Source organism: Papaver somniferum, chromosome 6, assembly GCF_003573695.1.
Source record: "Papaver somniferum cultivar HN1 chromosome 6, ASM357369v1, whole genome shotgun sequence".
NCBI lineage: Eukaryota > Viridiplantae > Streptophyta > Magnoliopsida > Ranunculales > Papaveraceae > Papaver > Papaver somniferum.
The window spans coordinates 17,805,063-17,820,421 of record NC_039363.1 but is presented as its reverse complement, the minus strand read 5'-3'; the positions used below and the strand labels follow the sequence as shown (position 1 = coordinate 17,820,421).

Below are 15,359 nucleotides of genomic sequence, written 5' to 3'. Positions count from 1 at the left end.
AATAATAGTAAAAATAAAGGAAGAAGTTTAAATGAAAATGAAAAATAAATAAATCGGACACGCGTCATCGGTGCGTCCAAACCAGACGCGCGCAAGACGCGCAAATTGGTGCGTCGGACACGCATCATGTCAGCATCCCACACGCGTCCCGCGTCCGACGCGGCTCAAGAAATGAAGCGTCCGTGCAACCCAGTTGTAGACGAACTAGGGCAGATGAAATGATTATATAACGACAACACAGAACCCTGTCCAATTATATATTTATTAAAAATTTCAGGATAAACAAGCATTGGAAGTAATCTTTTTGGGTTCTACTTATTCCTCTTTTAATAACTGTATCGAGTTTCAGCAGAATTTTTGATAAATGGAATACTTGTTTTAAACTTTACAGCCCTGTGTTTGAGTGAAATCGCCGATTTCAAAGTCCAACTACAACCAAGCCGTTTAAAGTACGGATTTAAAAATTCCATCCATGTTCAGCCTATAGAGCTTGTGAATTGAGTTTCACCCGTAATTTTGGGAATGCATACGGATAAAGGAATTTTTGCTCACCCCCGAGTCCCGGACTCACAGCTGTAAGATAACTTGAAGTTGAAACAAAGCCCAAATGAGATTGCGGTGCGGCCGAAACTATATAGTAAAACTCACTCTATAGTGAGTAAAGAATACTCATTCCTCTATCTCGAGTTCGAGAATTCATTGATTTCAAGTGACAATCCAAGGAGTCGCTTCGTTTATCTTTTAAAACAGGTATGATTTTCTTTGATTCCTCTCTCGTATGTGCGAATTTAGGGTTTTATTATGGTTGTTTTGATGGTGATTTTCCTTGCTTGTTTGCATGTTTGATTTTGATTTTGATTTAGGGTTTGGATTGGTTATTGCTGATTAAGGCGTGTTTGGTTATTTCTTAGACATGTTTTTGTTTCACAGTTTAGTTAAAAAAGATGGTATAATCTCAATTTTGACTTAGAGATATGAAATGTGTTCTGTGGTGGGAATTCTGATGTGGATTGATTAGATTTTGAGCACTACTTTGTATGCATTGCAGAATAGATATCTGAGTGATTCTACGATTTAGGGTTTATCTTATTCTGAGTTTAGGTTTATGTAAGTAAGCTGTATGAATGATCTTTGTAACTTGATTGGGACAAACTGAGTAACTGGAAAGTTAGGTCTAAGTTGACATGAAGAATTCATTTGTAACTTGAAAACAACTTTAGGGTGTTGGCATCTGGTCCATCTCTTTTGTTCCTTTGCTTACTTTCTGCTAGAATACAGGAACCTGCGCCTCCCAAATTCCTATGATGTTCCTGGGTCTCTACCATTGTAATTTTGATTTATTATTTTTAATTATTGACTAAGATTTCATTGAGCTCGAGGACAGTGTGCAGTAGCACTAGTGGATATCTTCACATTAACCAGAAACATACCGTCTTTATGATGTTCTTAGTTCGGAGAATAGATTAGTTTAGACCTGATTTTTGGTATACTAGTTTACGTAATGAAAATCGTGGTATAACAGATGATAAATTCTTATTCACTGGATATAATGGTGTCACTTTAGTACTGAGAAATGAAGTTGATACAGAATGCTGATGTTGAATGATATATAACATTCTGGCCTGGTAAAAGATTTCTAAACTTGAATATGACATTATAAATTCAACTTACAAGGAGACTGTAACTCAAGCCCTCTGTCAGCTGTAACCTGTAATCACATTCCACAAAGCAAAACCTTTAAAAAAATCGAATGGCAGTAATTAGCTTACAACAAGCACAACAATATAGAAATTACAAAAGTAAGAGAGATACCGTTGGCTATATAAACTCAGAACAACCCAAATTCAAGTAGCGTAAAAAGAAGAAAAAGAGATAAAAGACCTGAAAAGAACAACTTAAAGAGAAATCATAGATCAGTATCAATAACAACCAGTCGACACCAATATCAGAAAGAGTGTTGCACATTAAATAACCCTGCATTTATATTAATTGTGCACCGACACAAGGTGTGACCAGTTTGTGTGTCATCTTAACCATTTTTTTGAGGCAGATATTTGCAGGTAATGCATTAAGTTGTTAAACTAAACAACTACCAACTTTTAGAAGTGCATTTCTGTGGTTAGTCGCCTATTTTGATAATTGGTGCCCTTTAATGATTTTTTCCCTGTTCGCTATTTGTTAATTGTGTAATGCTACTGTGTTGTTTAGCTCTTGAAAAGATTGTTTAGTAACTAAATAGCTGTCATTTTTTTCAGTTATTTTGAAATCTATGGTGAGATAACAGATATATACAAGCCCAAGATTAGTATTATAATCCCCTTATCATGTTTTATTACCTGTTGAAAAGCACATGTGAAAGAGCAATAATGCAATTGAGGAGCAGTCTTCCTGTGTGTGGATTTTTTTCCTTATGACTTATTCATGGTTTGCAGGATCAAGGCACAGAAGTGCATCGTGGAAAATGGTTCATTACTCAAGAAAGTGCAGGTTGTTACGCTACATTAACAAATATATTTATATTCAAACTTTTAGGGTACTCCAACTACAGTTTATGTTAGATTTAAGATTTAAGATGTGCTGTTTTATGTGGCAGATTCTGAATGTATTGCCTACTGAAGAAGGAAAGTTTGCTGGAAGAAAACAAGCATATGGAATACAGGGAACGAGTATGATTAGGGTTTGTTAAACTAAACATACATACAATGGTTTTCAGGAAACTTCCAAAACCTATCACAAAAACTTTACAATCTTCATCTACACTTCTCCCACCTATACCAAATTCTAACCTCATTAATAAACCTGAACCCTTAAATATTCCTCTTCCTACAGTTTCCCTGTCTCAAACATCTCAACAAGAACTGCTTGAATTTCTTAAATCTCATCTTAAACCCTCTTTTACCCCTCATGATCTCTTCAATTTCCTCCATAAAAAGTTACATTATCACCCCAGATTCACCCAATTCGATGTTCACATCTTTCGTTGGGCTTCAGAAATTGATGCATTTCGTCATGATCACTTCACTTATGAATGGATGGTTAGGACTCTAGCAATTACTGACCGTTTTGATGATCTTAATTCAATTCTTGAAGGTATGGTCTCAAACCCCTGTCCTTGTTCGGATGGGATATTCTCATGCGATAGAACAGAAGTTATTTTTAGGTTTGCTATCAATGCGTATTGTAAAGTTGGGAGATTAGATGATGCTTTGATTGCATTTGGAAACATGCGGAAACTAATTGATGGAAAACCTAGTGTAATTCTGTATAATATAATGATTAATGGCTTTGTTAGGTATAGAGAACATGACAAAGCTTTACAATTTTATGATAAGATGGTTAAGGATAGAGTTAAACCTGATGTTTATACTTTTAATACTTTGATAAGTAGTTATTGTCGGAATTCACAGTTCTGTTCTGCACTTGAATTGTTCAAAGAGATGAAGGTTAAAGGTTGTAACCCAAATGTTGTTAGTTTCAACACTTTGATTAAAGGGTTCTTTAGAAGCAAAAAGTTTAAGGAGGGTATTGAGATGGCATATGAGATGCTTGATTTGGGATTTGAGTTTTCAGATGTAACATGCGACATTTTGTTTGTTGGGCTGTGTAGAGAGAATAGGACGTCAGAGGCTAGCAAGCTATTTATTGATATCTTTAGGAAAAATGCGATTCCTGATAGATATGATTGTTTAGATATTGTTCAAGGGCTTTGCTTGGAAAGGAAGATGAGTGAGGCGTTAGAACTTGTGGGAGAGTTACTAGAGAAAGGAAAGATTCTGAGTCCAGTTATCTGTACTACTTTAATAGATAGCTTACTGAGTTCAGGAATGGTGGAAGATGCATTTGTTTTGATGGAAAAAATGTTAAAGCTAGGAATTGTTCCGGACAGTGTGACTTATAATTGTGTATTGCGAGAGATGTGTGGTTTGGGGAGAACGATGGATGCTAATAGATTGAGATTGTTAGCTTCTACTAACTGTTTGGATCCTGATGGCATGACATATAATATATTGGTGTCTGGGTTTTCTAGAGAAGGTAGAAAGGAGGAGGGGGAAGCCTTGGTGGAAATGATGTTGGATGAAGGATTTATACCTGATCTTGCTACTTATAACAGGTTGCTGAGTGGTCTTTCGGCTCAAAACAAGTATGTCTCTTCAGTGAGGAAATGCTAAAATTTGGGTTTATACATGTGTTTAGTAATTTTCTGGTCTATGTTATGGTGGTTGCAACCGGTTTAAGAGATTTTGAAGAATATGCAACTGTTTGATTCGACAGAACAGAAGTTATGAGAAGAACATGCCAAAATTCAAGGTCTCAGTGCGAGCTCAAAAAGACAAACGAAAAGGATGAGGCCATGACATCCAGTTACATGAACCTAAAAGCATGTACTTTGATCGTTATGTGGTTCCTTTGATTGGTGCAATTTGTGCCCTGCAAGGGATTGGCCTAGTTTAGCTACTGAGTTGATCCATGGATGAAATGGATGGACAGGAATCCCAAGAATGGAACTTTATTCATGCAGTCAAACATGGAAGGTTGCATCAGTTCTGATCTCATTGTGAGTAATGTCAGAGCAAAATGCATGTTTTGTTGTTTCTGGAATTTTGAATTGTTTGTAAATATTCTTCTATAGTTAAGCTACCCTATTCAGTTCTGCATAATCAGTTGGGAATGCTTTTCTTGAACACTAAACATTACTTGTCAGAAAAATGATCATACTAAGCTGTGGATTAATAGTAAACAGGTCTGCAAAATTTTAAAGGCAAAGTTAAAATCTAAATAAAAATGTTTCAATTGCCTTCCAACTTCAGAACAGTATTTTGTACTTCGCCAAGAGAAAAGTTGCTCTAAGCGCCGTTCAGACAACTTGAGGATTTCTTCTTTTCAGACAACTTGATAATGCTAAAAAACATTAGTCTATATAGAACCACCATTCCTAAAAGGCCAGCAAGATCAGCCCATTTTGAGTAGCCTGTAGGCATTTGCCAAATGTTTTTCAAAATTTCTTCCCCGCTGATAGTCGATGATCCTCCTATTTGATTATTAGGGAACTGAAGTCCTTGGAACTCATTCTTGTAGAATCCTTCATTTGCATACCTGTGAAAGGAAATGTAGTACATTGGGTATTTCCAAACTGGGTTGGGAAGATCATTTGGTAGCCAGCATTTAATATCATAGCACCTTGAATTCCAGCTCCGACAATTATACCCATAAGAAAATCGGGTACTATACTTGCAACGATCATCATTAAACTCTCAACTAACATCATACATACGAACAGTAGTAAAGCAAAGAAGAGAAAATGTTCATATCCTTTGTGGAGACCAACTAGGTAATAAGCTAAGGCTCCTGGTAATAGTGAGATCATAAGCAAGTATGCAACTGAAGATAGTGTATTTCCCACAACGAATGCTGCAACACCGTAATGCCCATTTAATCTTTCCCGTCCGAAGATCTGAATCTGAAGAGACGAAAATAAAAGTGAAAATTAGTATGAAAACTACAAAGCAAATATGTTTTAGAAGTAATCTTTCTGCATGTACAAACGCATAAATATAGAATCATACCTTCATGTCCTCCACGAAAGAAGGGAATCCCCCAATTGCCATGAAAGTTAAGAATGCAACTACAAACAAAAGTACTGAACCTCTGGCCTGCAAAATTTAGAACCCAGGCCAGTAGATGTGAGTGTACTTCATTTTAAAGGATCAGTTTAAAGATTATTGAAAATATAAGAGGTTGTTCCGGCTGTTTACCTGAATTGAACCAAAACTGGTACCAATGTTCAAAAATATTGTACCAACACAAAGACCAAGTCCAATGTAAGCTCCTAAACGTAACCAGTAGTAGCTCAAATCGCGGTGCATATTCAAGAAAGACCTTCTTGTAAGAACAACCGATTGTGTTAAGAAGCTAGCTTGGCTTCCTTTTTCTAAGATACCTCCTTCCTGTGATATGAAAGATGTTTTGTAAGCAAAATTAAAGGATCCTGAATATCATCCACAACTAAGCGTTCTTTAGTTACTATGTTATTACCCTTTTGCAAAGATTCGATACTTGAAGTTTGACTTGTTGGAAGATTTGTGATGACTTATACGCCTTGGCAAGTTTATAAATTGCTTCCTCAGTTGTTGTTACTTTGCCACCAAAACCTTTTTCCGTGTCCTGGATAGGAATATTGATACGAAACTTTTAGTTTTTGTTGGGATAAAGATTCTCACATCAATGGAGCTTTAAGGTATTCTTACTTCATCAAAGTCTTTATTGATAGTTCTCAGGTAATGATCTGATGGGTTTGTCATAGGTGGGTAAGGGAATCCATTCAATGCAAAAAACTGCGCCAATAAAAAAGGCAACACAAGTACAAATCGTATTATGTGTGGGATAAAAAGAATGAAATTTGTAGACTGATAAAATGATGAGTCTTGATTTGGTTACCCCATTTGCCGCAGAAGCAGGACCAAAGTAAATTGTTCTACCAGAAGAGAGTAGACAAAGATTGTGGAAGAGATTGAAGACTTCACTGCTCGGTTGATGAATAGATGCAATAACAGTCATTTTATATTGTCGAGAAAGCTTCGCGATTCGGTTTACTACATGGTAAGATGCTGCACTGTCGAGACCGCTTGTAGGTTCATCTAAAAAGAGAAGTTTTGGACGTGTTAAAATCTCTATACAAATGCTTACTCTTCGCTTTTGTCCACCGCTTAGCCCTTTGATGTTCCACCCTCCTATTTTTGTGTTCCTAGCTTCATGCAATCCCATCACTTTTATTGTGGTCTCTGCTCTCTCCTTCTTTTCCGATGTTGTCATAGAGTCGGGTAATTGGAGCAAAGCAGAGTAGTAAACGGCTTCTTTGACCGTCAATGTCGTTGTTAATGTGTCATCTTGTGTTACATAAGCCTAAAAATTAAAAAAATTCTTTTAAAAATGAATACCAAGTAGCTACATATCTGTATATGGAGTTTCAGCCAAGAAATAGAAATGGAAGATGAATCAAGATTTGTTATTCTTACTGACGTCCCAAAACAAAGCCTTTGTTTTCGACCATTTACGTGTATCAGACCCAACTGCCTTGTGTTTGAGGGCAATCTCCCTGCATTTAATTAAGTAGTCTCTTTTGATTTCAGATTCCGCCATCTTTAAAATGAGAAAAGTAATGTTGTGTTTTAACTGAATACGTCCAGCCTTCATGCATCCAAAGGGATCCATGGATCATCAATTAAAAAAGAAAAGAAAAAGGCCACCCCCCTAATATAACTTGAACTGAACAAGTAAACTTGCCTAATTACCTGCCAATGCATCAAGAAGAGTTGTTTTTCCAGAACCAGAAGGACCCATAATAGCTAAGACCTCCCCAGGTTGAGCATACCCATTTAGCTCTTCAATGATGGCTATATCATTGCCCGTACTACTGGACGAAGGTACACGGACGCATAAATCTTCCCATGTCAACACAACAACACTACTTTTAGATTTTGGTTCCATCTCTATTACAAATGAACTCTTGTTTTCTTCTGATTTTTTTTCTTGCTCGATTGATGGCCACCTACTCTTAAAGAATTAATAACCATATCGCTTTTAGCAGATTCATCAACATAATTATCTAGCTGCAGCTGCTGCTCTTGTTAAAGTACCTTCCTTTCTTTTTCAAGGAAATGGAAATTTTATGGCCAATTATTTGGAGGTGATGATTCATTCAAACCGGCATCCTGTACGTTACATAATAATTAATAATGCATCGGATACCGACGAAGAAGATGATTTAGATTGCTGAAGTATCACTTGTTGTTGCTGGGCCACCAGACACAAGTTGCAAGTCCTAGTACTTTGTTAAGGTATAAAGCATTGAAGTATGAACGATGCACATGGGGTTTGGTCAACTAAACCTGTAAACGGCCTTTGGTTATGCTTTTACAGTATTATCTTTCTTGATCTCACTTTCAGAAAGGAGAGACTGATCTAGTCTGTCAACGTCCAGGGAGTCTGGACTTTCATTTGCTATTTTATTTTTGGAAGATTTTAGCTATTTTATTTTTGGAGGATTTTATTTCTGATGGCTTAAATTTTGGTTCGCGCCTACTTTTAGAAAGTGAAGTTAACTTTTCGTTTTATATACTCAATTAACTTACCCTACTAAATTTTACACTAATCCTTGGGCCTTAACATGCTTCTATTGTAGTCCTTATCCCTTAAATAGAAGTGAAAACTACAGGGAGGCCCATTCTTGCACATTTTCCTACTATGAAACCCACCCTCACAAAATCTCACGGGCGCACCCAAAAGCAGCCAACAAATTATTTGCAGGCCCAGAATTTTCAAAATTCGTTTATTTTCTTTTTTATTTCCCAGTTTAGCCTCACTTTCAGTTTCAGTATATCCTGTTTATTTTGGAGAGATTGATTATCGAGAGATTGATTCAATTTACTCAGCAAGCTTTAGCCTCACTTGTCCTTGATTACCGAGAGAGATTCAATTTACTCAGCAAAGCTTCAGGTTCGTTCGCTTTTATTCCAATCTTGATTCTGATTTTTGTTTAATCTTGGTTCGATTCTATGTTTTAGTTTCTGTAAGATTAGGATCTATTATTTTAGGTTTCCGAAGCTTAATTTAGTTTTTCAAATCGTTTTTTAGATCTTTTAAGCTTGTTTTTGAATTTTTGTTTATTTCTAGGTTTTGAATTTGTTAACATCAATGTAGATCTTTTCGATTAAACTTTTTTGTTTCGGTTTCATGTTCCGATGTTGACATACCAATTTACTAGGCTTTGCTTCTGTTCTGTTGGATTTTTTATTTGATTTTTTATTTGATTTTGATATCCTGTTGATTTCTCATCTGATTATGGTTAATGTAGATTGTTTGCTGTTGTTGATTTGATCTTTTAATTTTGAGTAAGAATTTTTGTGAAGCAATATGCAGGATAAATATGTTTGTTTTTTTCTCTTTTGTGTTTTGCAGGGTGAAAATGCCTGTTGGAGTGCACTAGCTGTAATTCACTACTTCAGTGAATTCTTAGCACATCCTGTTGATGTCAACACAACTTTGGAGTCTTTGAAGACAGCCGTTTGCCAGAACTGGACTCGTTTATTACCGCATCATGTCAGATTTTCCTTTAATGATGGAAGCAAGTTTGTGCGAGTTGATTCTGATATTCTGCTTCAATGTTTTGTATCTCGTTGCCACTGTAAAGGTCAGAAGAGCTTTGATTTACTTGTCGAAGTTGGCTGTAATTCTTCCAGAAATCGTAGTAGAGCTTCAAGTAGTCGTGTAGTAGAACCTGAACCCGAACAAGCTATGGTGAATTTCCTTGAAGATGGTTCTGTGCCTGTTAACAAGGTTCTTAGGACTGAAGGTTGGAATAAATTACTTGGTGAAGTTGGTAAAGTGTTTTTTGGAGGTGTAGTAGAGGTACGTATCTTAGTGAAGAAATACGAGTTAAAAGCTGGGCGTGTTCTTGTATATAAGAAGAATGAACCTAGCAGGTTCTATGCAAAATGCTCAAAAGAAAATTGCCCTTGGGAGTATAAGGTTTGTGCTGTTGATGTTGAAAACAGGATGCTTAAGGTTAAGAAATATGAGAGCAGTCATACCTGTGGTGTTGGAACTGAAAGGCTTTTCCACAGGCTCAACAGTAAATTTGTTTCTAGTCTGATCAAGGATGAAATCCGAAGTGATCCGAGTTTCAAAGCATCTGATTTGGCAAAGTTTTTCAAAACTAGCTACGGGATCAATGTGAAATACTACCAAGCTTACAACGGAAGAGAGAAAGTGTATGAGGATATATTTGGTGATGAAGCCATGTCGTATTCGCATCTTTCATGGTATGTAGATTCCATTCGCAGCACAAATCCTGGGAGTTGGATTGATTTTCAAGTTCAAACGGATGAACCTGAAGCGAACGAGGATAGTTCAGCTGAATTAGAAGATGAGGCACCTTCAAATAAGTTTGTACGTTTTTTTTTTGCTTTCGAGGCATGCATCCATGGTTACCGTTACCTTCGCCCCATGGTTTATGTCGATGCTACCTTTCTTACAGGGACATATAGAGGATGCCTCATGGCTGCAACCGCTATCAATGCTGAAAATGATAATTTTTCTGATAATGCATCCTTTTTATATATGTGCATAATGTCTCATGCATTATTTATTTTTGCTTCATAATGTCTTATGCATTATTGTTTTCACTTTTCTGGTTATGCATCATTTCTGTTTTAAAATGTATAATGTCTTATGCATTATGGTTTTCACTTATTGATTTTATGCATCCTTTTTTATGCACATGCATAATGTCTTATGCATCATTTAGTTTAGATGCATAAGACATTATGCATTATTTGTTTTCACTTTTATGGTTATGCATCATTTCTGTTTTAGATGCATAATGTCTTATGTATTATTTAGTTTAGATGCATAATGTCTTATGCATTATGGTTTTCACTTATTGATTTTATGCATCCTTTTTATGCACATGCATAATGTCTTATGCATCATTTAGTTTAGATGCATAAGACATTATGCATTATTTGTTTTCACTTTTCTGGTTATGCATCATTTTCTGTTTTAGATGCATAATGTCTTATGCATTATTTAGTTTAGATGCATGAGCCATTATGCATTTTTTAGCTGCACATACTTCATGTAGACGTTGGCTTGATTTTATATTTTTTTTCTGTGCAGGCTTCTTCCCACTAGCCATGGCCCTGGTACCTGGTGAAGATAATGATAACTGGGAATGGTTCATGAGGAATTTGAGTAATGTTCTTGATCATGATCAAAGGCCATTTTTATCTGATCGTGCAGAAGGATTAAAGAGAGCGATTCCATTTTACTTTCCTGGAGCCTTCCATAGTTTCTGCTATTATCATCTTAAGATGAACTTACCTATTAATGCATCTGACGAAAGGTATGGTGCAGTTATTGATTCATTTCAAGCTGCTGCTTATGCTCTTAGTCGCGAAGGTTTCCAAACTTCCATCGCTGCTATTAGGGGTCTTGGTTGTGGTTGGGTTGCCGACTATATTGAAGATATCCCTCCAGAGAAGTGGTCAAATGCCTTTTTCCAGGGTTGTAGGTATGGTAGGACATCTTCTACTCTTGCTGAATCCTCCAATAGTTGGATGAAGGTACACAAGAAGCTCCTTGCAAATGCTCTTCTGTATCAGATAAGGAAGGATGTGATGAGTATGATGTCAGAAAGGCGGAATACGGGTAATAGTTTCATAAAAATTATCACACCGAAGAATGAAAATAAGATGAAGGCTCTTATTGATGGGGGTTTAACCTGGCTGGTTATACAGTCCGATACTCATGTTTATGAAGTGGAAGGAGGGGACAGTTCTCATAGTGTTAACCTTGAGGCAAGGACATGTACCTGTCCGAGGTGGCGCGTCTATGGGTTTCCATGTGTGCATGCTTTCGCATCGATAACAATGTCTGGTTCTAATCCATATGATTTTGTTGAACCTTATTTCACTACTTCATAGTTCAATAATGCCTACAATGATGCAATTCATCCTATTCCGAAATATAACAGGCCTGAAGTTTATGAAGGTAATGATATTATCGATGTACCTGATGTTAGGAGGCCGCCATGGAGACCACAAGCTAATAGGCATTTGAGAAGATATGAGAAGACGCCCAGGAGAGCTATTCGTTGTGGTAATTGTTTTGATCTTGGTCATCATAACAAGCAAACATGTACGAATCCTACCTGTTACAAGAAGCCTCCGAAGCCGCCGAAGCAGCCTAAGGGAAGTTAAAGAAGAGAATTATCTTGTTTGTTTCTTCAGACTATTACTTTTATGTTTGAACCTTATTCATTTTTCTTTCATTAGTTTTTGTATTAGTTTTTATGAACAAGTACTTTTTCTTTACTTAGTTTCTTTTTTGTATTGGTTTTATGAAAAATACTTTTTTTTTCACTGTGTGTTTTTCTGCTTCTATCAGATAATGTTTTCATTTTTATTCTTAAATGCATAATGGATTATGCTTTAGTTTTTGATGATGCATAACTTGTTATGCATTAGTTTTTATGATGCATAACGTATTATGCGTTATTGTTTTGAAGATGCATAATCTCTTATGCATTGTTTTTCGACGATGCACGATCTGTTATGCATTTATTCTTTTAAAGATGGCGTCATAACGACTCATGCAAATGTGGTTCCTTCATGCATCTGCATCTGCATAACAGGTCATGCGTCTGCACAACAAGTCATGCACATTTATTTTATTGGGAATAACATGTTATTCAGGTTTAATTTGTTGCGTAACTTGTTATTTAGATGTTTATATGTAACCTGTTGTTCCTTCATTTTCCTTTTAATATTTATATCATAGTACAATTAAATGAAATAAGATTGCAGCAAATAGAAGCACTGAAACCAGCATTGATATATAATAAATATATATATAAACATCGACAAGATAACATAAGTTGTTCTGACAAGAACTACTGACTAAAGTTAAGTTTTCATACCAACACATTACACATAACTACTGACTTAAGTTAAGCTTCACACTAACTACTTTCCCGTTAGTTTTCACTCCCAAGTTAAATTTCTCAACCTACCAACAACACACAGGTTGTTAAAACAAAGTTATGTTTGAGCCTTTCTATTATGCACAGATTCACATTTGACGCTCATCTTCATCACATTGACGCGCAACATCATCCCAGATGTCTTCATTGGCATATATCGCCCAACTGTTTCTAAGATCCGTCAGCATTTTCAATACCAGACTTACTCTTTTCTTGTTGGATTTTTCTACTGCATCTTCCTTTCCCAACTTCAGCCATTTGTCCCTGACTTGAGACTTCATGCTCATCTTCATATAATAGCATACAAATATGAGGCAGTCGGGGTGATGACCTTGTTCAGGAACAATCTTGGTAAAAATATCCTTGTATACAAGCGGTTCCCGCTTTATATCCACGATTTGTGGTGATAGATTCAGTTCATCATATCTTTGGATCAAATACGGCATACAAGCCTTTGCCATTATGAGAGCTTGTTTCTTGCAGTTAGATTTATAGCCGTCAACACTGTTATAGTAGTTCCACTCACCCTCTGAAAAGTCATACTCTAACAATGTCCAATGTGTACCAGCAGGGTTTTCCTTTGTCATATAGTTCATTGGAATGAACATTCTCTCAACTTCAATAGGGAGATTCAAGATGAATTCTCCAACAAATTTGGCAATCCCATCTTTATCCTTTGTTTTAACAAAGAACTGCAAAAGAAATATTTTTTAGGAAAAAAAAGTTAGTGGATGCAATTGAAAGGGTGCACAACAGGTGTAGAAAACAATGCTGAATAACTTGTTATGCAGTTCAATCTAGTTGCATAACATTTTATGCTGAAGTAATTATATGGGCATAAGATAATATGCAGGAATGACTTGTTATGTAGCAAAATGATTTTATTTTCTTGACTTACCCAAGCATCTGGCGTCATGAATGCAGACTCCGCATACCTATGTTCAACACTATCAGCCATCTTTTCATTTTCCCGCTTCTTGAACAACCTATAACTGTAGTAGCGTACTACTTGGTCTTCTAAGTATTCATTGTTCATTAGCTGCCTTATTATATATCTGTGAATCCGAATATCCCACAAGTACAGGTCTTCTCCTTCTCTGATACTCCAAGCCGAATTTCTGCAGATGACATAAGACATAATTGGTGAGATGTTTTATTCAAGTGACATGCGGCAGAACCATAAACTAGAGGGTTGTGTTATGCATGGGTTTTTTTAAGCATAACTTGTTATGCATTTATTTCATAAGAAGTATAACCTGTAATGCATTGATTTCTTAAACAAGCATAATAAATATAACAACATTTTTTGCATAACTGAACATGCATTAAACATTGGAGCTGCATAACATGTGATGTAGATATTTTAAACAATGCATAACTAACCATGCATTAAACATTGGGAGATGCATGACATATTATGCAAACAAGCATAAAGGTAATTTTGATGTACTTACAGGCTGTTGGCATTCTCAAAGTATGTCTCCAGTACTTCCATCATGGCTGGTTCTATTGTATCCTTGTAATCTTGAAAGCATTCCATTGTTTCCAGCGGAGGTAATTTTCTGAACGGCAAGCCAGCAGACGTACGGGGATTTTCTTCTTCAACTTTATTCTCATCAGGCTTGTCTTTTTGCTTCTTACTGCTTCCCTAGCTCACAATCTTTGAGTAGTACACTGGTTGTCCTTTGATTCCATGTTGTCCTTTCCTTGATTCTTCTTACATTGCTTCCTGGTTGCTTCCCATCCTCTTATGTCTTGTTTGCTTTTCGCTTCAATACTGATTTTTTCTTCAATGGTGACCTCTTCAAAAATTTTGTTCTTGGTACAAACTCTCCTCCTACGTCTTCTTCCTAGATATTCATGTAACCAAAATGTGTTAGATATAAATAGTTTATTATGAAATTAAGCAAATAGTTGATTAAACAACAAAACAACAATATAGTAAACAATTTATAGTTGATTAAAAATAATAAGTAGTACATAGTTGATTTGACATTAATAAAAATACCATAATAAAAGATGTTATATTTTAGGTACCAGGTTTTTTGAAATGGTCTCCATCTCAGCATCTTTATTATAGCCTTTTTCTTTTTCAGCATCTTGTGTGGCACCAGGAGTTAAAGGATTCTCAACCACCATCTCCTTCTCTGCATCAACAACCATCTCAACAGCTACTTGTTGTGGCTTTTCAGCCACTGGCTCTTCTGGTTGTTGTGGTTCTTCAGTTTGATGTTGTGGTATATCAACAGCGTGTTGTTGCAGATTTTCAGCTTTCTCTTGTGGTCCACCAGCATCATCTTTAATTGCAGCAGCAGGTTGTGATAAATGAAGATTAAATGTGGGCACCACATATTCTTCTGCTTTCTTCTGAGTTTCTGGAAGAATGTCATCATCACCACCGGCCAAAAAGTCTTTTTCCTGTGCTTCAAGTCTTTCTTGTGTTGTTGCTATATTTGGTGTTGTCTCCAATTCCACTTGAGTTTCTGTTTCCTTGTCGTCGCTGGAGAGATTAACATCTTTTTCCATGTCCATGAACTTGAAATGTGAAGACTGGATACCTTGACTAGACGTTTGGTCTTGGCTATCGAGTCTGATAACTTCTGGAACTGATTCTTGTGTAGGTGGTTCAGTTGAAGATACCAGTTCAACAAGAGTCTCATTCCTTGGAAAGTTTTGGCTCAGTGGGTCACTTGGCTCAGCTGATGATACATTGACACTAGGTCCACCTGACGACTCCTACTGCACTTCTATGTTGCCACAATCAACGAGCAATTCCTTCACGTAATTATACAACTTTTCATTGAAGTCTACTCCACTCTGT

The 15,359-nt window shown here is 36.3% G+C and overlaps 1 protein-coding gene and 1 pseudogene across 1 annotated transcript; one reads left to right on the top strand and one right to left on the bottom strand.

The window, feature by feature from the left end:
• Positions 1-358: 358 nt before the first annotated feature.
• Positions 359-4,688, top strand: LOC113287080 (pentatricopeptide repeat-containing protein At2g36240-like). Its single transcript, XM_026535746.1, has 3 exons — positions 359-750; positions 2,433-2,487; positions 2,594-4,688. The coding sequence occupies exon 3, from the start codon at positions 2,703-2,705 to the stop codon at positions 4,167-4,169; it is 1,467 nt and encodes a 488-aa protein (XP_026391531.1). The 5' UTR covers positions 359-750; positions 2,433-2,487; positions 2,594-2,702; the 3' UTR covers positions 4,170-4,688.
• A 156-nt stretch (positions 4,689-4,844) lies between these two features.
• On the bottom strand, positions 4,845-7,485 carry LOC113290573 (annotated as a pseudogene).
• Between the last annotated feature and the right edge of the window lie 7,874 nt (positions 7,486-15,359).